Source organism: Glycine soja, chromosome 15, assembly GCF_004193775.1.
Source record: "Glycine soja cultivar W05 chromosome 15, ASM419377v2, whole genome shotgun sequence".
In the NCBI taxonomy this organism is placed as follows: domain Eukaryota; kingdom Viridiplantae; phylum Streptophyta; class Magnoliopsida; order Fabales; family Fabaceae; genus Glycine; species Glycine soja.
Window position 1 is genome coordinate 10,151,704 of NC_041016.1, and position 22,873 is coordinate 10,174,576.

The 22,873-nt window shown below is 34.5% G+C and overlaps 2 protein-coding genes across 3 annotated transcripts; one reads left to right on the top strand and one right to left on the bottom strand.

Moving 5' to 3' along the window:
- The first annotated feature begins 845 nt into the window (after positions 1 to 845).
- On the top strand, positions 846 to 12,868 carry LOC114388566 (protein ROOT HAIR DEFECTIVE 3 homolog 2-like). Its single transcript, XM_028349112.1, has 22 exons — positions 846 to 1,155; positions 1,590 to 1,656; positions 1,788 to 1,890; positions 2,937 to 3,007; positions 3,557 to 3,620; positions 3,702 to 3,767; positions 3,857 to 3,904; positions 4,004 to 4,066; positions 4,151 to 4,207; positions 4,451 to 4,609; positions 4,688 to 4,756; positions 4,836 to 4,927; positions 5,268 to 5,346; positions 5,779 to 5,944; positions 8,495 to 8,619; positions 8,725 to 8,987; positions 10,160 to 10,256; positions 10,372 to 10,542; positions 10,626 to 10,730; positions 11,528 to 11,622; positions 11,778 to 11,874; positions 12,242 to 12,868. The coding sequence occupies exons 1-22, from the start codon at positions 1,005 to 1,007 to the stop codon at positions 12,521 to 12,523; spliced, it is 2,490 nt and encodes an 829-aa protein (XP_028204913.1). The 5' UTR covers positions 846 to 1,004; the 3' UTR covers positions 12,524 to 12,868.
- Positions 12,869 to 14,335: 1,467 nt separating this feature from the next.
- LOC114388568 (CBBY-like protein) lies at positions 14,336 to 20,147 on the bottom strand. 2 transcript variants are annotated; one of them, XM_028349115.1, is made up of 13 exons: positions 19,835 to 20,147; positions 19,664 to 19,713; positions 19,520 to 19,583; positions 19,251 to 19,299; positions 19,073 to 19,141; positions 18,416 to 18,477; positions 17,704 to 17,784; positions 16,664 to 16,818; positions 16,481 to 16,565; positions 15,482 to 15,625; positions 15,195 to 15,314; positions 14,977 to 15,086; positions 14,336 to 14,857 (listed from the first exon to the last, which is right to left on the bottom strand). In XM_028349115.1, coding segments are annotated over exons 1-12 (1,125 nt in total). In that variant the 5' UTR covers positions 20,080 to 20,147; the 3' UTR covers positions 14,336 to 14,857; positions 14,977 to 15,085. The 2 variants fall into 2 exon arrangements, with proteins under 2 accessions (XP_028204916.1, XP_028204917.1); XM_028349116.1 differs by lacking the exons at positions 14,336 to 14,857; positions 14,977 to 15,086 and having other exon boundaries at positions 15,207 to 15,314; positions 15,446 to 15,625.
- Between the last annotated feature and the right edge of the window lie 2,726 nt (positions 20,148 to 22,873).

Below are 22,873 nucleotides of genomic sequence, written 5' to 3' on the forward strand. Positions count from 1 at the left end.
TACAAACACATGATAAAAAGATGAACACTAAAAATAAATGCCTATATTTTCTTTTACACACAAACTGATAAATATATTTATGTTCATATATTTTAAATAAACTCGTCCAACGGGTTTAAAATATAGTTTGTGTATGTTTTCACTATACAACAACAACTTATCCCACTAGGTGGGGTCGACGACATGGATCAACTTCCGCCATAATGTTCTATCAAGTACCATACTTCTATTCAAACCATTAATTTCGAGATCCTTTTTTATAACCTCTCTTATAGTCTTTTTGGGTCTTCCTCTGCCCTCGAATTGTTTGTCTTCTCTCCATCTGGTCTACTCTCCTCACTACAGAGTGTGTACCGGTCTTCTCTCTACATGCCCAAACCACCTAAGTCTATTTTCCACCATCTTCTCTACAGAATTGTTTGTATGTTTTCACTATAACAAAAAAAAAAATGTATGTTTTGACATAATAGAAGATATCATTTTAAGAACGGAGAATTTATTAAAGTAAATACAACTTTTTTTAGTAAATAAATACAACCTTTCTTAACAAAGCTCTTTTGTATGCATATCTTCAAGAATTCAACCTCTACTAAAAATTTTAGAGAATTAAACCGAAACAAAAAAATTCGGTGAACAAAATTATATATTACTTTTAAGCTGACCAAAATTATATTTACTATTTTTAAAAGGAGGGAATGTGATTAAATTAAACTAGCTTTCGAAAAATAGAATGTGATTAATTTTAAAAAAATAAAATAAAAAAGGGAAAAGGATTAGGTGGCTTGATTGGATGCTGAGTGGCACGTGTCGTTGGACGCACATCAAACAGAAGGCAACAAGACCCGTGTTTCTTCTCATCATTTCATTCCTTTTCCCTCGGTGGCAGCAGTAGCAAACGCACACCACAATCAAAGAACAATTTCCACTCGAAGCAAAGCGAATCAGAGATCCAAACTCAGTTCTCCAACTCTCTGATCTCAACTTCCACTTCAGCTTCACGAGCCATGGCCAACGACGATTGCTGCGCCACGCAACTCATCGACGGCGACGGCGAGTTCAACGTCGCCGGCCTCGACAACTTTATCAGAACCGTCAATCTCGCCTCCTGCGGCCTCTCCTATGCCGTCGTCGCAATCATGGGACCTCAGAGTAGCGGTGCGTTCATTCCTCCTTCGATCTTCCACTCTTGCCGATTCCGATTGCTTGATTTACTTCCCTCGAACTTGTGCTGTGATTCTTTTGTGTTTGTTGAGCTTGGATCGATTAATTGAAGTGTGCTTTTCGAGTTTAAGTATGCTCTGAAGTTGCGTGTTTTAGTTAGTGATTCGGTTTAGATTTAGTTGTCTTGAAACTTGAAAGTGAAGTTGAGTTGTGATGCATTCATGGATTAGGAGAAAGAGAATAAGCTATAGAGTGATGGCGTAAAAATAAATAAATAACTCTTATAATTGGAGATGCTATTGCTATGTCCGTTTCTGATTTTACAGTTTTAATATGTTATCAAGTTTCGTTAGCTTTCTTCTCTTTTTCTCTCGCTCTCTCTTATGGACTTGTGTGAGTTAATATTTTAATTTTTTTCTTGTGAGCAGGGAAGAGCACGTTAATGAATCATCTTTTCCACACAAGTTTCAGGGAGATGGATGCTTTCAGGGGAAGGTCGGTTTCTGAAATTATTGAGATGTTGTTTTGGGCAGAGAAAACTGAATGTCTTTTTGACGTTCTTGGTGGCAGTTATGTTTTAGACTTTTAGTTTATTGAACATGTAATTGAGTATCATGTTGTTGCAGATCGCAAACGACCAAGGGCATTTGGATAGCCAAGTGTGTTGGGATTGAGCCAAGCACAATTGCTATGGATTTAGAGGGTACTGATGGAAGAGAGAGAGGCGAGGTAATCTATACTGGATTAGAAGTTTTTTTCATTTTCTGTTATTTTCTGTCACCTAGTGAGATAAGGCTTTTGTTGTTTGTTTTATTTTTCACACAAGTGATTTTTGTCTATGTATAAAACCTGTAATGTTCACACCAGTTTGGTGATTTGTTAGTCATTTTAGCCTCCTTTAGAGCATCTAATAAGAAAGACCTGATAGTATAAGAAAATAATATAATTTCTTAACAAGTGCTGGGTTTTGACTGATTACACATGATAGTATAGTCTTATCTGATCAACTCTTATAATAATATAACACTATCTATCATCTCATGAGTGCCAGGATAAGACTTGATATTGAGTTTTTTACTGCCCTATCCTTTTTTTTCTTTTTCCCTTCTCTTTGTCATCTCTTTCAAACTCAAACTCCCATCTCTCTCACTCAGCAGTGTGCCACCCTCTCCGATCACCAGTCCTCCACCACTGGTTTCCATTTCCCTTAGTTTGACTGGGGCATGTCTAATTGCTTGGGGCTTTTAACCTTTCTACCTTACAGAACTCCTTTATAGAAAACATCTCAAGCTCTTCACTTCAACTGGGATTTATAATCAATAAAAATTTCATTGATGGAGATACTAGTTGCAGTCCTTCTTGATTTTATTCAACTCTATGCACTAGTTTTCCATTATCTTAGGAGAGTTTGGACTTTGGTTCTGCTGCAATGTTTTCTTACAAATTCCTTTGTGGTTTCTTTTTCCTCCAACTGGCAAAGGTTCTTTTTTGACAAGCCTAGTTGGAAATTCAAAGCTACCTTCAATTGTCTTGCAAGATGCTTCCCTTTACTGTTTTTTTTCTATAAATGAAAATTTCATTGCACTATTATAAATATCAATATGCCCTGACCATATCTTTAGTTGAAATTTCGAATTGTATGCTATCAGTGCCCCTTAAAGCAGGTTCTAGCTTCATTTTTACCGACAAATGCACCTGTTCTCTTTCTTTGTTGTATGTACATTAGAACTCACTATTGCCTTGCTTTCTTTTTCTTTTTTAATTATAACTCTCAGGATGACACTGCTTTCGAGAAACAGAGTGCTCTTTTTGCTTTGGCAATATCAGATATTGTTCTGATAAACATGTAAGTTTTTAGGTCTAGATTATTGCTTTATAATTGATTGGATGAATAAGATTCTGGGGCGATCCTTGAAGGCATTATGCTTGGCTATTTTAAAGTTTCTTAACAACTTCACACCCTACATTTTTGTGCAGTCCCTAGAAACTACATTGCTTAGCTGAAGTCTAGTTGGAAATGGAAATCTTTCCATCTAACTTGGTGTATTGCCTGTTTGTTCTAGTAACTTGTGTTTTAAGATGATCTTGTTTATCATCTACCTAACACTTGGTAATTAGGATCACTGACATTGTATGTCAGTGAGTGTAGGATGGAATATAATATATTCTGTAATGAGAGGTGCAAAAGGAGATTATATGCATAACCTTTTTTCGTTTTCTGTAGATGTGTTTTCTCAAAAAAAAATTCTATATTTTCTTTGGAGTCAAATTAGTAATCAGATTTAATCAGAAAATAATAAGAACACCATTTCATGGTTTATGGGAGCTTACATTAGACTTATGCAAACATTCAATCCATTTTGGACAATATTTGAAGATTTTATTTTATTCACAGGTGGTGTCATGATATTGGTCGAGAACAAGCAGCAAATAAACCTCTTTTAAAAACAGTTTTTCAGGTAGTTTATATCCATGGATTACCCTCTGGTTGGGTATTCAATATTTGAGTTTTCACACTTTGATCCTTCTTGTATTTCTAGGTCATGATGCGTCTATTCAGTCCCCGGAAAACAACATTGCTTTTTGTTATACGTGATAAAACAAAGGTCTAGAATCCTGGTCCTTTCTTGAGAATGTACACTTTTGTGATTTCATGCTATTCAATCTTTTGTCATGTTTCTGGCTGTCTATGCAGACCCCACTTGAAAATTTGGAGCCTATTCTAAGAGAAGATATTCAGAAGGTGTGATTCCCATAAAATTTGAGTTTTTCTTTTCTTTTCTTTATTGTGGTTTCTTGTATTTCTTCATCATTAGTTCTTACCATGATATGAATTCCTCAGATTTGGGATGGCGTTCGAAAACCCCAAGCCCATCTACATACTCCTCTTAGTGAATTTTTTAATGTAAGAGCTATCTATCTCACCTTTTCATGTGCCAACTGTTTATGTATATATTATGATATATGATTAATGAATCTTCAAATGAAGGTGGAGGTTACTGCTTTGTCAAGCTATGAGGACAAGGAGGACAAGTTCAAAGAGGAGGTACCCATTCATGAGATAGTGCATTGCTTTTAGAAGTTTGTGCTGGGATACTTTTTCCTTGCTCTGGAGTGATCTCTAATTTCTATTGCTTTCAGATCTGGTTCTTCTGGTTGATAGTTTTCCCCCTGAGTATTTATGCAAATAATGAAATTTTGGAAATTTTTGTATTGAAACTTTTCCATTTTGGGTTCTTTCCTTATCTCGGATATGGTGTGGATCATAGTGTTGCACTTATTCACACAGGTTGCTCAATTACGGCAGCGTTTCTTCCATTCTATAGCGCCTGGAGGTCTGGCTGGTGATCGGCGTGGTGTTGTGCCTGCTTCTGCCTTTTCTATTAGTGCACAACAAATATGGAAAGTCATTCGGGAAAACAAGGATCTCGATCTTCCAGCTCATAAGGTTCTCTATTACCTTATTTTTGGGATGGGATGTAACAATGGTTTGGTTTTCTTACCATTTTGCTATTTTATTTAACAGGTAATGGTTGCAACAGTGCGTTGTGAAGAGATTGCTAATGAAAAACTTAACCGACTACGCTCTGACAAGGTGCTCATCATTTCCTCTCTATTGTCAGTTGCTTTGGTTATTCTTAGAATCAATCATCACATGAGTGAATTTGGCTTAGGGTTGGTTGGAATTGGAGGAAGCTATTGAATTGGGTCCTGTACGAGGTTTTGGGGAAAAGCTGAGCTCCATTATTGATGCCTGCCTTTCACAGTAAGTTCCAGATGCTGGTGAACTTTTATTTAAGTTGAAGAAAAATCTATGTTCAGTAACTACTTGGTTTGCTGATTAATTTGAGTTAAGTCAACTTTTTTCTTGTCACTATAATTCCTATAAATGTTTGAGTGGTTGAAGTATAATAACTTTTCGAATTAAATTATGATGCATTTTTCATTTTTGGTTTACACGGGGAGGTCTTCATTGCTTTGCTAAACTTCTTTATCCTATTCAGAGTTTTCATGACATAAGTTTGTTGAAACAGAATATTATTAACTATTAAGAGTTTTCATGACAATCTTTCTTTTTATATGCCGATAATATCTGCTTTCAACAGATATGATGAGGAGGCAATCTTCTTTGATGAAGCTGTGAGAAATGCAAAACGAAAGCAATTGGAATCAAAGGCTTTGGATGTAAGGCTGCTGGCTGTCCCTTTATGATTTTATTTTTGAATTTTAATAGAGCAGTCATGGGCTGTTGTAATAACTTAATCCTCTCTGAAAACCTCAAGCAAACTGAAAGAAGTCCATTTTGTGTTTTTTTTTTCTTCTGTTTTTTCTTTGGGGGGAGGAGGGGAAGTGAAGTACAGCTGGGTGGATAGAAAATACTCTATATTTTTATTTATACTGCTCTGCAATGATTCTGTGCCCAAATTTCCCAAAAGGCTATCAAATAATGCAGAAATACTCTATTCAAGTGCACTTGCTTAATGATCAGAAAATATAAGTAGCCAAAAACCACCAAGGACTGTAGTACTGAAGTATTGCTGATAAGGACTTCTAAAGAGAGAGTGTGTACATAAAATTCTTGTAATTATATTCTTTTTCTTGGTGTCCACTTTTCAGCTTGTGTACCCTGCTTATACAACATTGTTAGGGCATATACGCTCTAAAGCTCTAGATGATTTTAAGACTAAGCTGGAACAATCACTAAACAATGGAGAAGGGTTTGCTTCATCTGTTCGCACTTGGACTCAGTCTACTATGCTTCAGTTTGACAAAGCATCTGCTGGTAATAATCTGATATGATTCTTCTCCATAACATGTAACTGTCTGTTGTAACTTCATATGCTTGAGAATTACTTCACAATTGAGGTGCCAATGCCAATGCTAGCTTGAGTTTCCATTTACTTTATGAATTTGTATTAGGTGTCATTTTGTCATTTTGGCCTTGATTGTTTTACATTCCCACTCAAGACTTACATGGATGTGGATATTTAAAGTGAAGAAAATTGACGAGAATCACTACTATTTTGTAGGATTTAGATCCTATTCTGCTAAGGTTTACATGATCCCAATTCCCAAGTATTTGTGTGAAAGAAATATGCGAATCTATTGAACATGATATGCAATCTTACTTTCCGTACATAGTCTTAACAAATATAAGGGCGACTTCATATGGTGAAGATCAAGGGGAAAATAGAATAGTGCTTCTGATATTACACATTGCTATGATGCTGCGTGTTTGTTAAATTAATGGAGAGAATTTATTGAGTTTGGATGATCTCACAAACATGTCACAAGAGCATATTTAAAATATGACTTAGATTGAGTTATAAGAAGAAAAGTGAGTGCATCAGCCCTCAAAGGATGCATAGTACTATGAGTCTCTTGTTGATTTATCCTATTTGTGTTTGAATTGGTGGTAAAAGATAAATTACATTGACCCTGATATCTCATGATTTTTTTCCTTATTTAGTTAGGGTTATGATTAGCATAAATAAGGGTTTGTGTTCTAGATTTTATGAACGTGACATGATTACATTGCAGTATAGCTCAAATGCTCAATTAATATTAATTCAATGTTTCGTTGTCTAAACTCAACATAGTATCAGAGTGGTATCATCCACTGGTAAATTTTTCTGATGAACTTCCAGCGACTTGCTGGCAAACTCTGGGCTGCCTTCAATTGCCAATGACCTTTACAGATAACTTTTTAAGCACCTTCTAGAAACTTTCTGGCAATCTTTCCAGTTAAATCTTCTAGTGAGTTGTCACCTCTGGTGAATTTTCAATGACTGTCAATCTCCAGCTTTGTTAATCTCTAATTACCTCGTTCAGTAGTCCTGTTTTACTAATCATATTGGAAAAAACCCAAGTCCCACATCAGCTAGAGATAAGGCCAAGATAGAATATATAAGTAGGGGACAACCCTTATCCCTTGGGCTAGCTTTTGGGGTTGAGTTAGGCCCAAACTCACATTCTAAGAAAACCCTATATAGCATTTTCAACCAAGTTTGGTGGATCCCATAATATTTAAAAAAGTTTTTATTTATAACTAACCCTAAGCAGCAGAATGAACTTATCTCAACCATGGGTAGCTTCCACCAGAATATTTGGAGATGGAATTTGAAGTGGAGGAGACACCTTTTCGAACATGAGGAGGGAGTAGCTGTGGCTTTCATGGATGAGATTAGTGCTTATCCTATCCAGTGTCACTTGAAAGATACAGTTCTGTGGAAAGCTGAACCTACTGGATTATACTCTACCAGGTCAGCTTATAGACTCCTATCAAATCAGAATACATCTGTCTCAGATGGGAGGAACTTTCAGATTATTTGGAGTTTAAAAATTCCCCCAAAGGCTGCCATTTTCACTTGGAGGCTTATTAAGGATAGGCTCCCTACTAGAGTTAATCTTCAAAGAAGAAACGTGGGTCTGCAGGAATCTATTTGCCCTCTTTGCCATGAGGAGGAGGAGGAGGCAGGCCATCTTTTCTTTCACTGCACCCAAACTATTGCTCTGTGGTGGGAAACCTTGAGATGGATTCAGGCTATTGGAGCTTTCCCTATTTCTCCAGCAAGTCATTTCAGGTTATTTTGTGAAGGTTTTGTTGTAGGGAGAAACCACACTAGATGGTGTGGGTGGTGGATTGCACTAACTTTTGCTATTTGGAAGCATAGGAACTTACTGATTTTTCAGGGTATTCCTTTTGTATCTTCCAAGGTGATGGATGATGCCTTATTCTTAGCCTGGTCCTGGTACAAAGCTAGGGATAAAGATTTTAATATTCCTTTTAACCATTGGTCTTCCAACCTTATGGAGGCCTTTGGTTAACTTGGGTCTTTAGCTGTTGGTGGGGTTTTGTGATGGGTCTATCCATGTTTTTTGGGAGGCTGGCAGCATAGCTGCTGTTGTATTTTTATTTAGTACTTCTGGTACTAATGTTTCATATTAATAATATTATATACTTTCTGCCTTCCAAAAAAAATAGATTAGTAAGCTTTAACTTGTGGGGAAGTGTTAGAATAATGTGCAGTTTGAGTAACACGTTAAATGTGTTTAGTTTTCATAGGAATTAGTATTTGGAAAGTAGAACCCATGCACTCATTGCCTAGGATATAGTCCCCATTTAGTCTATTAAGAGTCTATATATATAGATGTTTTGCATAACCTAGGACAACATAATCAATTTCACTTAAGCAATTCCATCCTATCTCTTTTTCTCTCTATTTTCTCTTTTTATCTCCCTTTAAATTCAGCAGTTTGTATTTACTTGCTTTAGAATCACTAAACTCCCACCCCTATTTGTTGATTGTTTAATAATATTTGCACTTTCCAGATGCTGCTGTAAGACAAGCTAATTGGGGTGCTTCAAAAGTGCGAGACAAACTTCACCGTGATATTGATTCACATACTTCATCCATGCGCAGTACAAAACTGTCGGAGATAACAGCTAATTTTGAGGTAATGTTGTCGTTGCTATGCAAGTGATTAATTGGTTGATCTGGGTTATGTTTTATTAATTCCTGTTATTTCTATCAGTCACTAAAATAAAAGTATCTTATGCAGAAAAAATTGGCCAAGGCGTTGACAGAGCCTGTGGAGTCTCTCTTTGAAGCAGGTGGAAAGGACACCTGGCTTTCAATAAGAGAGCTACTTAAACGTGAGACTGAAATTGCTGTATCAGAATTTTCTGCTTCTGTTGCTGGTTTTGAGCTGGATGAAGAAACAGTTGAAAGAATGCAACAAAGCTTAAGGGACTATGCAAGAAAAGTGGTGGAAAATAAAGCAAGAGATGAAGCTGGAAAGATTCTGATACGCATGAAAGATAGGTAACTGCATTTAAAGATATCTCGTCATTTATTTGGTGAAATTTGGGTTTGAATTGTAAACTGTGTTTAAAAGTTGATTGACTATTGAATATTGATGTTTTGGAGCTCAGGAGTTGGATTGATTGAAACAAGACATGAACATGATACTCTATTTTTTTTATTTTTTTATTTTTTTGCATTCATTGATGTCTTTGGTTAGGGTAGAATGCCAGTGCCAGAGTTGAATACAGAAGTTTCTGTCTGTTACAGTCATAATACTGAGTTGTTTCAGCATTTTATTATGTTCAGCTTTTATACGTAGCAAGTGTTTCCTCATTAGACATGCAGAGAGACAGAAATTTTGCATTCATTTGATTAAAAATAGTGAAAGACATAAGAAAGCCTTAGGTGAAACCATTAAAACAGGACCTTGCTTTCAATGGCTTCACTGAGATTTTGGTTTTGATTCATCTAATTTATCCTATCAGATGTGATAAGGCTTGATTATTATTGTTGTTGCTGGCTGTTTTCATAGGGTTCAAGTGGGATGTTATATTTGAAATTGTGACAAAAAGGTATCACTCAAGCTTAAAGGAAAATTTTATTGCACAGCTATAAGACCTGTGATGTTCTATCATATATGGAACTGAATGTTAGGCGGTAAAAAGCCAACATGAGAATAAAGTCAATGTAGTAGAAATGAGTGTTATGTTGTATAAGTGGACATGTTTAAACAAGATAGGGTTGATAATGAATATATTATAGAAAAGTTGGGGTTGTACCTATGGTTGAGGAATGGTAGAAACTAACTATAGGTGGTTTTGGGCATATGCAATGATGACTTGTAGAAGCCGCAATAAGCAGAGTAAATCAGATGGAATGTAGCTCAATTGCTTGAGGTAAAGGGAGACTGAGACTGTCACAAACTATAGGCCAAACCATTAAGAAAGATTTAATGGTCAATAGTTTGTAAACATGATTTGCGATAGAACATTATGACACTGTTCCATGTTTGCTGATCCTGTCTGGAGAAGGCTTGGTTGTTGTTTCCATTTTTTTTGTTTTGGAGGATGCAATGTACTGTATTTGTATTTTATTCTGTTATGATGAAAGAAAATGAACTATTCCAGATAGATGTTCAGTTTTTGGATTAGTTTGGTGGCTTACTGATTTCTTTCTGTAATATTTTTCAGGTTCTCTACTGTTTTCAATCATGATAATGATTCACTACCTAGAGTTTGGACTGGGAAGGAAGATGTCAGAGCTATTACAAGGGATGCTCGCTCTGCGGTAATTGATAGCAAGTTCAATGATAAAATTTTAGCTTACTGACAGATAAAATTATATTGGAAATTACTCCTTTTTTTTAGCACCATGTAAAGTAACTTCTGCTGCCATGTATCAGTCGCTGAAGCTTCTATCAGATATGGCTGCTATACGCTTGGATGAGAAGCCAGATCGCATTGAAAGTGCACTTCATTCATCTCTCATAGATAAAACTAGTGCTGCAACATCTTCTCAATATCTAACTAGGGAAGCTTCTGTAGATCCATTGGCTTCAAGCACATGGGAGGAGGTAGTATATAGTGATATTTGTGTTTCCTGATTTACTCTGTTAATGTTGTAAAAAATATATTTGATAATCTATATAAAATGTAGGTTTCCCCAGAAGATGTGCTTATCACTCCAGTGCAGTGCAAAGCTTTGTGGAGACAATTTCAGGGAGAAACTGAGTATACAGTTACTCAAGCTATTTCAGCTCAGGTAAAATCAAATCATATCATATTATATTACGAGAAAAAAACTTATACACTGACAGTGTAAAAAGTTTTACACAATCATCTAATTACAGCCCATCATGTATGATAAATTTATTGACTTTTAAAATAATTATCTTAAAGTAATTCAAACGGTAATTTGTGATTGGATGACAGTATAAAATTATTTTACACTATTAGTGCATAGACATTAAAATCATGTTATATTATATCATATGCTATATGGTATTATTATTATTATTATTATTATTATTATTATTATTCCTGTCTACTTATTCTGTTTGAGATACAATAATTAATAACCATATGCATGCCTTAACCTTTACTTGACAACTTCTCTGCACCCATTTGCTCTTATTTTAGTAGTTTTATCTATTTCTATTTAATAAAAATAGTAAATCAAAATACATTCAATCATAATTATCTTTTATAAAAAAACATATATAAAAGATTAAGTTTTAAAAATTAATAATCCTCCATTAATGTTATATCAAATTGAATCATAACAACGACTACTAGTTTCAATCCGATGACTCAAAAATGTTGAAATGAAGGTTACATAATTGAATTAGATCAATGACTATTATGAAGTTAAAATTTTAATCTGACGGTTCTCAAAGGTTTAGGTGAAGTTTACTTGTGTCTTTTTTTGGTCCTTTGTTTTCTCTAGCTGCAGACCCTATGAAAATGTCATTCTTGTCCTTTATCTTTGCTTGACACTTATCTAACTGCAGGCATACTAACAAAGGTACTATCTCATTTTCTTTTTTGGTGTGGATTCAGGAGGCCTACAAGCGGAGTAACAATTGGTTACCTCCTCCATGGGCAATAATGGCAATGGTCATACTTGGTTTTAATGAATTTATGTTGCTACTAAAGTAAATATCACTTTCTAAAATCTTTTAACTTTGATTTTTTTAATGTTTCATTGGACACTATTAAACTGCAGACTCTATGAATTTAATTATTGTTTCATTGGACACTTTTTCCCAGCAGTTTAATAATTAAATTTGTTGACTTACATGTGAAACAGAAATCCTCTCTACCTGATGTTTATATTTGTTGCCTATCTACTCGGAAAGGCCATCTGGGTACAAATGGACATAGCTGGAGAGTTTCGACATGGCACTGTGAGTATGAGTGGACTTTTACCTTTCCCGATTGTGTCAAGATTCTGTGATGGTTTTTCTGCCCAAGTGAATGATCTTACAATCATGCTATGTGCACACATACACACACTAATTAGGCCCATTGACATTTGTTTTTTTTAAAAAATTCACAACATTCTACGACGTAAGATTTCTGCTATTCACTAAATATAAATTTAATGAGTAGGATTTACTAGTTCACAATTTTATATTTGTCTAGGTTGACTTTGTTTTGTTGAATGTTACTGTAAAAGAAGCAATGATAAATAAAAGGGATGATTGAATATCAGCTACAAAAGTGACTAGCCTTGTCTGATTTTTGTTAACGTTATGGATATACTATTTGCAGCTGCCTGGACTACTATCCATTTCATCAAAGTTTCTTCCCACATTTATGAACCTTATTAAACGTCTTGCTGAAGAAGCTCAGGGGAATCAAACCCCTCAAGAATCACAAGGGTCAGCTTCTCAGACACAGATCTTCAGAAATCAAGTGCACAAACCAGATTCAGTATCAACCTCAATTTCCAATGTATCGAGTGTTGGCTTGTCTGTTGATGATAACGAATACTCAACCACAAACTTGTCTCAGAGGCGAAGAACAAACGCTCCCGAAGCTGAATTTTCATGACAAAATTCATGACAATTTGATTTGAAGACGGTTGGCATCAGATTAGACATGCACCAGTTAGGGTGACTTCCCAGATCAGTTTTGTATTATTACTCCCTATCTATATTTTACATCAATATTTTACTTTTCTTCTTTACCGTAACGTGTAAATTATCTGAGTATATGAAGGACCCCTATTTGGGTTCTATAACTACAGAACATATCTCAGTCCAATAGTGACGGAATAACAATATTATAAACTAGTTTCGCTTTATGATCACATGAAATTGACGATCGTCGTTGCTGAAAATTCATTGTACAAAAGAAATTGAACTAGTTAGATTTATTCTTAAAAGTTTATTACAATCCCGTTGTATTAGAAATTGTCACATCTATTTGAACCTTCACCTACCTCAATCACTTGTATAGATCTACTTTTATATTATAAATTTAAATATGTACTTTGTAATCGAAACTAAGCTGACTAATATCTCAATTAACTCACTTATGAGAGTAAAGTTAATTATCCGTAAAGTTTTACAGATTTTTAAATTTAAATTATTTTGTTATGATTTTAATATTCTAATTAAATCATATTTTACTTTAAAATAAAACGATTACTATTTAAAAAAAATTAAATTAGTTGTTATTATAAATGCTACCTTCAAATTTATATTCTCATATTAATTTATATATTAAAAAATATAATAGTGATTTTAATTTATATGCAATTAAATATTTGTTTAAGGAAAATGTTTACTTTGAATTTATGAAGATTAAGTGGATGTTTGGTTTATAATTAAAAATACTATGGTAAACGTTTTAATATAACTCCAAAAGATAAAAATCAAATGAATGTAAGAGTTTTGGTTTGTTGGCCAAATGACTTTTTGCCTCAAAAGTAATGCATGTTTAGTTTGTCATTGGAAAATTGATTTTGGATACATTTTTACATGTTTAGTATACTAGATAAGTATTTAGATAAGACGAGAAGACACCTGTACGGACACCTAACACAACATGTCTTATGAAATCGAATACCCTTTCAATCATTATTCGCACAATCCTTACCATATGTCTTGACCACCTAACACAACATGTCTTATGAAACCGAATATCCTTTCAGTCATGTGTTCGCACAATCCTTACCATATGTCTTGGCCTTCAACACTTGGTTACCATTCGAAGATGGTTATGGTTAAAGAACTCGCTTAAAGATAATTATCTAGTTAGAAATACTTAAGTTAAGAGACGTATTACCTAACTACTAATCAAAACATGTAGACATATAAACCCAAAGCCCAATAAAGTCAATATATAAAGGGAAGAGTCTTCCAAGTAGAGACCACAGTTCATTTGAATATTCACTTGACATCATTGATAGTTCTAAACCAAACCTTTACTTGAGTGTCACAATATCTTTTACAAGTATCCACTCACAAGTTGTCGACAAAGGAACCATTCGACATAGCTAGTGACCCTTTGACTAAAGAGTAAGTGTCTAGTCTATTTGTGACAGGAACATTTAGTTTCATGTTGGAGAAGAATTCACAGTTGATTGTGGATCCAAAATTGATTTTGAGTTGAAATAATTTTGAATAATTTCTGTATTGGATCCAAAATTTTGTACATTTTACTCATAACTTTTATAATAAAACATTTAAACATAAATCACATCACTTCAAAATTAATTATAACCAAAATCAATTCTATTCAAAATCGATATTATCAATGTCCATCCAAACACACATAATTTTAATACGGAAAACCATACATACACTAGTTGTGATCACTGATCAAAACCAATAAAATTGCTAGTTCTAAAAAATATTGTAAAATTAAATGGGAATTTTAATATATATTCAGTAGGTTTAATAGTTGCTAGGTTACTAGTTCAAGACCAATAACACAATTAACTAGTGCTACTTCCCTGTGCGTGTTTGGCCTTAACATTTTCAAGGCACCTAACCTAACCTAGGATTTTCACGTCCAAAGAGAAGACTTTCAATTTGACGTAGATTCAGTCCTTTGAGACATGTAACCAAACATATACGATGGATTCAAACTCCGTTACAGATGTCAATCAATTACCAAAGTCTCGACTCCTAAAACAATCCCATTCCCACCCCACGAGACATTTCTAACTCATCAAGGTGCCTCTTACAAGTGTTAAAGAAAAGAGAAACATTATCATCTCGTAACTACATTTTGCAAGAAAGATCTCAGTTCCATTAAGATAGGAATTTACATCAGAAATATTACAATGATAATTACCCAGAAATATTACAATGATAGTTATCCACAGCCAATCCCAAACAAGAATAATCTTTCCTCACGCTGCTGGAAAAGCGATGACTGATCATGCAATTAGGAAAGCAGAAACCACAAGTATCAGTGTATCTATTGGTATATTTGCAGAATTGTAACGTGAAATGATGGAATATCATACCAGAAAACATTTCATCTGAAGTTACCTATTTTAAACTCCCTTTGCTTGCCCGCACAAAAGCTTCAAATCCAGAGCAAGTGTGATTATGTTGTGTTTCTTGCTAATTTCTTGGGTAAGGTAAATTGATATAGAACTCTGCACAGGAAAATTATTATGGAACACTTGCTAGCATCATCACAACTTTTATTCATGTATACGGACATTTTCTATTGATAAAAATGGAATTGAAGCTAAGAAAATTACCATTCAGTCCTTTGGTTGTTCTTGGGGCGTAGACTACGTAATTTTGAAATTGTTAGATCTGCACCTCCAAATCCATCCATTGTAGCATTTGCTAATGGAAACTCAGCTCTAGATGTCAAACTGCAGGAAACAATCAAATGTAAGAAACAATCCAAGAATACACCAACTTAAAAACAATCAAAATTCTATTGATAGTAAGGAACTTCCTATGAAAGCATGCAATAGTGCAATTGTGTGAACTCATCCATTAAATGTTTTGTTGAACTTCCAAGAGCAAAGCAAGTCACCTGCTTCGTAAAACAACACATGGCATGCCCACCTGTGTACCTCCAGCTACGCCAGATTGGCTTCCTGCAACAAGGACACAGTTGCAGACGGGTATCCCTGCATATTCAGCTCCCGCACGTAGTGCAGCCACAATCTTAGCTAGACTGGACAGACAATCAACAAATTAATGAAAATTGAAATATTATTTAACTATGCAATTAAAATCCAAATCATTCATTAATTGGGCTATTGCTAAGATTAAGGTGTCAAATGATAATTTGTGATCATCGTTCGGCCCATGTTCCAGAAATGATAAAAATGTACTGTTTCAGAATCGCATTGAGTTGACAGAAAAAGATATCTCAATATACACACAAAGCCATCAAAGTTTAAGAACAATTTTTTAACCCAACATTTAAATTCTTGATTGCATAAAAAAACCAACATAAACATGCACTTTTTTGGTCCGAATAAATTAAATGCATGCATGAAGACACGAAGGCTTCTTATTCCACAACAACGAAAACCCTTTTTCACTCTTTCATGTACTAGGGGATTTCACCTGAAGAAGAAAATGTCCCATACTAATGGATTTGGCTCCTTTCTCTACAAGTCTAGGTTTTAGGAAACTAGGCACCTTAAGAAATGTTTAGATGGAAAATAAAGGAGGTGAAGGGAAGGTTTTGGGCAAATCTCCCTCTTGTTGGGTGGTTCCCCAAATTTTGAATGATTTAAAATGCCCAAATAACTCGAAAAACATTACTTTAACACCCAATTCTCTTCCCATCCCTTCTCACACTTTTTCCTTTGATTTCTTGTCTTCCCTTCCCCTCTACAAACATACATACAACCTTTGTATCCTTAACAACTACAAAGCCGAGACATACACATTTTTAAGTTTCTTCATCCTCCAAGTATAGATCCCTAAGACCCTAATGGTGCAAACAAAAAGTGATACAAAAGGACCAAGATATTTCATTTTACTTTTGGCAAAAATTACTGGAGACAAATGAACTAACCTTTCAGATGAGCTGGTATCAATCTCAACACTCAATTTTAGCATGGATGCTACCTCCTTTGCTAACCTTTGTTTTTCAGCAGAAACTGGCAAAAATGGCAGAAGCGGAAAGCCCTTAGCAAAGATCATTGTGCACTGCAAATGCTTGCATGGGGGGCACATAATCAACGACTCAAGTATATACCAGCTCTTTTGGCTTCATTGGCAAGCTCTTCATCCAAACCAGAAGCAATTACCTTTCCCAAGACTAGTTGTCCATATAAACTTTGTTCAACCTCCTTATTCCCTACAATAATGACCTTTATGCTTCGATCATCACCAAGCTTTTCCATTATGGACCTAAAAGTTTAATAAGCACAAGGCCAAAGGGAGGAAATATTAGCGCACTCACATTATCCAGGGAATAAAAAAGTGGAAGCTACACAAGCAAAGAGAAAGGATTGAGCTAGCAGATTGTGAACCACATGGCCCCTCAAATATTGAATTTTTTGTATAGATATAGCTAAAAGAATATCCACTATATCAAAACAGAATGCTATTATTCACATCTGAATTTGCAGTCATATACCGTGCAACTTCACTGGACTTGGTTCAGTCTTCAAATAAAGATTATTTTCTATAGTTCTATAAGGAAAAACTGAAACAGAGAGAGAGAATGCAATGATTGAATGGAAAGGTGTACTAATTACATGCCATAGGCCATAACCAATATGTATTTACATATTATTCACATCTGAATTTGCAGTCATATAGCATGCAATTTCACTGGACTTAGTTCAGTCCTCAAATAAAGATTATTTTCTATAATTCTATAAGGAAAAACAGAAACAGAGAGAGAGAGAGAGAGAATACAACGATTGAATGGAAAGGTGTACTAATTGCATGCTTTAGGCCATAACCAATATGTATTTACAAAGACTATCGTACTTTCCCTAAGTATTCCCCAAATAGGACCACGTGAGGATCTAACAGTGCTCTTAAAGTTAAAGCTTGAGTGTAAACCTGACATGCTCTAAATTAGTGCCAAAGAAAGATAACCAAGCACACCCCACCCCCACCCCTTACAGCACCTAAAGAAAGATTTTGTAAGCAAATCAGTATGCTGAGCTTCTGAGTGATCAAGAACATCTCTAGACCACAAAATCATATTCCATCAACAATCATAATATTATCCTACTAAGTAACTTAGTATCATTGCAAAATTTTGGAGCTAAATAAAATTACCCGGTAATATTATCACCACTTTTACCGTAGGCCGTTAATATTACCACTGGAACTCCTTCATTATATGCATCATCAATAAACCTGTCCATGGAGACATTACTATATGTCAAGGAATTAAGGAATGTAAAGTGTAAACAAATTAAAGTTCCATAATTCAAGTCCCTAAATTTATGAAATATCCTGGTAACATTTTAACCTTTAGGATAATTATAATATAAGTAATCAGAGTACAGCTCAATATAAAGAGGCAAAGAAACAAGGAAAAACATTTTAAAATGGTACCTTTGTAAACCAAAATTAACTCTAATCAGTAGATACCAAATTAAATTGTACAGGAAAACAACTAGACGAAAATTATCCTTATTTACTCTTGGGCCTTGAACAAATCTTTCAATTAATAAAATACTCCCTGAACCCTGCTAATGTTTGAATCATAAAGAAAAAATTGACAAGAGAGCAAAAGAAAACCAAGTGTCAAAATTGCATCTACAGTAAAAATCTACTGGAATGACTAAGTGACTCAGACCTACAATGTGAAAGAATCCCTAGGTATGATAACTTAATAGAAGCACTTAAGTTTAAAGAGATTGCTCTCCTTAACTAATGTAGCTCCCCATAAATATAGCTCACTGTACCAAAAAATATAGCTCCCCATAAATAAAATACATAGATGAGACATACAATCATATTCAAAGAAAATGAGATAACTCACTGTTCAAGACCAGGCCGCAAAGGTAGACTTTTTGACATCACAAACTCTTCTAACGCCTTTTCCTGATAACAATGATAAAGAGTTGAATACGATTCTTTACAAATTCTCATCATCTTCAGAGTATGAGTAAATTGAAAAATCATTTGGGGAAGGATTTTTAGCTTACTAGGGTATAGTATAGAATCTAATTCCTTAGGACTTAAATATCAAAGTGCATCTTTTGCCAAACCATTAGATATCCTGCCTCCAATTGGAATTTTTTTTCCCATCTATACTTTCTTTTTGCATTTGTTTTTGGAGTAGAAGAACTAAGGACAAGTTATTCTCGTAAATGTAAAAAATAACATAAAAAGTAGCATATAATCCTCTGGATCTGATTATTCTCATTTAAAGCATCCATGGACTCAAAACCACATAGACACAAGATAAAGCAATCCTATTCAGAGAACAACTTACATTGGGAAAACAGTTTTTTTTTGGTCAAAATCTCTCATTAATCTTTTGATCAAAAGTTATTTTGGTCCCAAAATAAGCAATCCAAATGGGCTACTTGGTGTTCCTTTGTGGTCTGCTAGGTGCTGCTGGTGTAGCATTGCTATCACACACTAATTATCAGCAGTAAATACCATTCAGCAAGATTAAGGGAAAGGACAAAACCTTTTGCTGTAAAACTCTTTTCGCAAAAAGTCCCTGCTCATTTGTGGGTAACGAAGAAGGCCACCCAATCTGCTTATTAGAGACAATGACAACAGAATATGGCTTAAATAATGTTACCAGTAACCTTGCTCTTTTTCTTAAAAAAAATCATATCACAGACAAAAGATGAACAACTTACGCGATTAAAATACAGAAATACCATTTTTTCCTCATCTCCAGCACTTCTCCTGGAAAGTCATTTAGAAAACAGTTTATAAGCAACGTAGACATTCACTGATATTACTTGCAGCACTCATTAGTAAAAACACTCCAAAAGAGACTTCAAAAAGAAATTCAATGCATTGATTTACTCGAAGCCAAATGTGGCAAAGTTAATTCAATCACACATAAATACACGCATAAGCAACAGAACAATTTAATCTAACAAATAAACAAAAACAAACACACTTTGAAAGATCCGAATAGACAGGTTCAGTCCAGTTCGCGCAATCGAGCCCAAGCTTCTCGAACGCTGCGGCCACAGGAAGAAAAATTACACCGCATTGCACAGAATCACGAACACCTAAACGACGGATGCAGAATCGTTCGTACCTTTATTGAAGGCGAGGCGATTTCCGACGCGGTGCGAGTCCATAAGAACCCTAAAACAACAAAACAAGAGGTTTAAGTTTAAGTTTAAGAGTGTGAGAAGCAGCACAAGAACACAAAATCGTGGAACACAGTGAGAGAGAAGGTTGTTGGAGCGAGTAATCGGAGAATCACCCGTCGACTTCGAGAAGGACGGCGATGTCTGGAGATGAGGAGGAGTTGTGGTGGTACTCGGAGGAGGATGAAGCGGAGATAACGGCGAGGCGCGAAGAAGATTTCACGGCGAAATTGGAAAGGGAAAATGTGAAGTTGCAGAAAGTGGAGGGAAAGCGAAAGCGGAGGAAGAAGCATGGTTTCCGTGGGAGTGTGTGGGAATGGAAAATGGAAGATGCCACTGTTCGCTGTGTGAGTGTTGCCATGGCGATTTGGTAGTGTTGCTCGCAGTGGAGTGGAATGGAGAATGATATTTTCAAGCCATAAATGTATGTACCCATACAAAGACATGGATTATTTCCAATTATATTATTTATATTAAGTTTAAATATAATTTTAGTCCATCTAATTTAATTTTTTTAGTGCTTATAAATTATATTTGATTTTTTAGATATTTTATATAATATTTTAAATAATAAAAAATATTATTTAAAGTGTTATAAAATAAAAAATAAATAATATTTTTTTAATGCAAAAAATTACTAAATTGACACGATTATAAAAATATAAGTCTTTATATTATTACTTAGAAAGATGTCTTCACGATTTGGACTTTGGGTGCTTTTAGTTACATTGTTTTCCTTTCATAACTGCGAATCGAAAATAAATATCTAAAGTTTCACAACTTATACGTCGTGTTTAATTAGTTAAATGTGATTTTAGTCCAAAAATTGATGAAATTAATCTTTTACCTTTTAAAAAACATGTGATTTTTTTGTCCTTTTAATAACATTAACAAAGTTAGTGAAAAGTGACTAAAATTATAAATTTTTAAAAGTTATTTTTTTATTAATATGAAAATATAAGAATTAAAAATTCAATTTTAGTAAATGCACATAAATATAAAAATGTATCACTGTTCTTATTATTGATGTTGATGTTGTTGTTAGGAAAAGAAAAGTGATCTCTCTTGCTTTTTATATATACCTTTTATATTTATCTTAATTCACCTCAAAACAATAACAATTGCAGTTGTATTTGGATTATGGCTACATTGAGCTCTATTCATCACTCCCATAACTTTTTGTTTGTATATTGGAAAGTGTAGAAATTCTATTCAACAAAATTTAAAGATATATCCGAACAACACTATGCTTTTTCTTTTATGCAAACAACACTATGCTTATTTCTTAATAAATGAACAAAACTTACTAAGACGTCCGCTAGCTATTTTGTAAGAAACAATTCGAATATATTTTTCACCAATTATTTGAATTATATTCTCAAATAATATTCCTTCTTACAATCTTTTTAGACTTTTTTTTACCAAAATTTTTTTAGACTTCATTTACTAGTTTCAAGAGGACAACAAAACAAAATGAAAGTTATTAGCTAAGATATTAAATGAAGAATAAAAATAACTACGACATTCTCTTAAACATAAAATGATCTAACTATTATTACATATATAAAAAAAAAAGATTAAAAGCTAAAAGCTTTCGGTGTAATGGCTTTCATCGGCTTTCGTATAGAATTAAACATGCTGCTTTCGTATAAAGGATTTTGATAATAAAAGATTTACAGGAAAATCAACAGGTCTCTTTTCTTAGAAGTCTCTGTTTAAGTTTAATTACATCTGTTATTTGATATAGTAACTATATCACAGCATGTTTGATTTCTTGTTTCCTGTTTCGAATGTGATTGTCCACATCTTAGATGTGATCAAGATTTTAAAAAACGGTACACGACCATGATTTGAGTTACAATATCTAGGTTTTTTAATTGTCCATGACTGCAATCGGACCGCATCAATGCATTTATTCGGGATATCAACAAATGCGATGCGACCGTGACTGATATTTAAAACCTTGGATGTGATTTTTAGAAACTAAATAGTTATATTGTGTGTTTAGATTTCCGTTTCAAATCCTCTCTAAACTGAAGTTTGCTGGTTCCAGAGCAATAAACGGAAAAGTAACTCCCTTGTTACTTCAGTGAGAACGTAGGTTACGTCAAAGGTAACTCTTTCTCAGACATACCCAAGTTTTTACATCCTAAACAAACGTAATTTCTTCATTTTCAACAAGTTTCCAAACATGCACTCAATGTTAAGGTTAAGGAATGCTCTACTGCTACGCATTCGCAATCCTATTGATGCTATTGTCTTATTCAACTGCATGATCCATGAACTTCCCACCCCATCCATCTCCCTGTTTAACCACGTTTTACGATCCCTTGTGAAGATGAAACACTGCCCCACCAAAATTTCCCTTTCTAAACACTTGGAATTAAGGAGAATTAAGCCCAACATTGTTACTTTGAACACCCTCATCGATTGTTTCTGCCACTTCCGTCAAATGTCCTCTGCATTTTCTGTACTTGGCAAGATTCTTAAGCTGGGTTATCAGCCAAATGACATAACCTTCACAATACTTATCAAAGGTCTGTGTCTTAATGGCGAGGTTAAGAAAGTACTCCACTTCCATGACAAAGTGGTAGCTCAAGGGTTTTGGATCAAGTTGGTTATTTTGTCTTGTTCGATGGGTTGCGTAAGCTAGGAGAAACAGGACTGCTGTGCAGTCACTGAGACGGATTGAAGGGCAATTAGTCAAGCCTGGTGTGTTGATCTACAGCACCTATGCAAAGATAAACTTGTTGCCGAGGCTAATGATGATTTATATTCCGAGATGATCGCTAAAGGAATTTTCTCCTGTGTGTCACTTACACTACTTTAATATACATGGTTTGTGCATTGTGAGTCAAATGAAGGAAGCAGTTGATTTGTTTAATAAAATGGTATTGGAAAACATCAACCCGGATATTTATACCTTCAATATATTGATTGATGGGTTGTGTAAGGAAGGAAGTATGAGAGAAGTTAATCATGTGTGGCTGTGATGATGAAAGCTGGTGTAAAACCTGATGTTGTTACTTATAATACTTTAACGAAAGGATATTGCTTAGTTCGTGAGGCAAATAGGGCCAAAGATATATTCAACAAAATCTAATGAGGGAGTGAATCCCACTTTTTGGAGCTATGCTATCTTAATTTGTGGATTA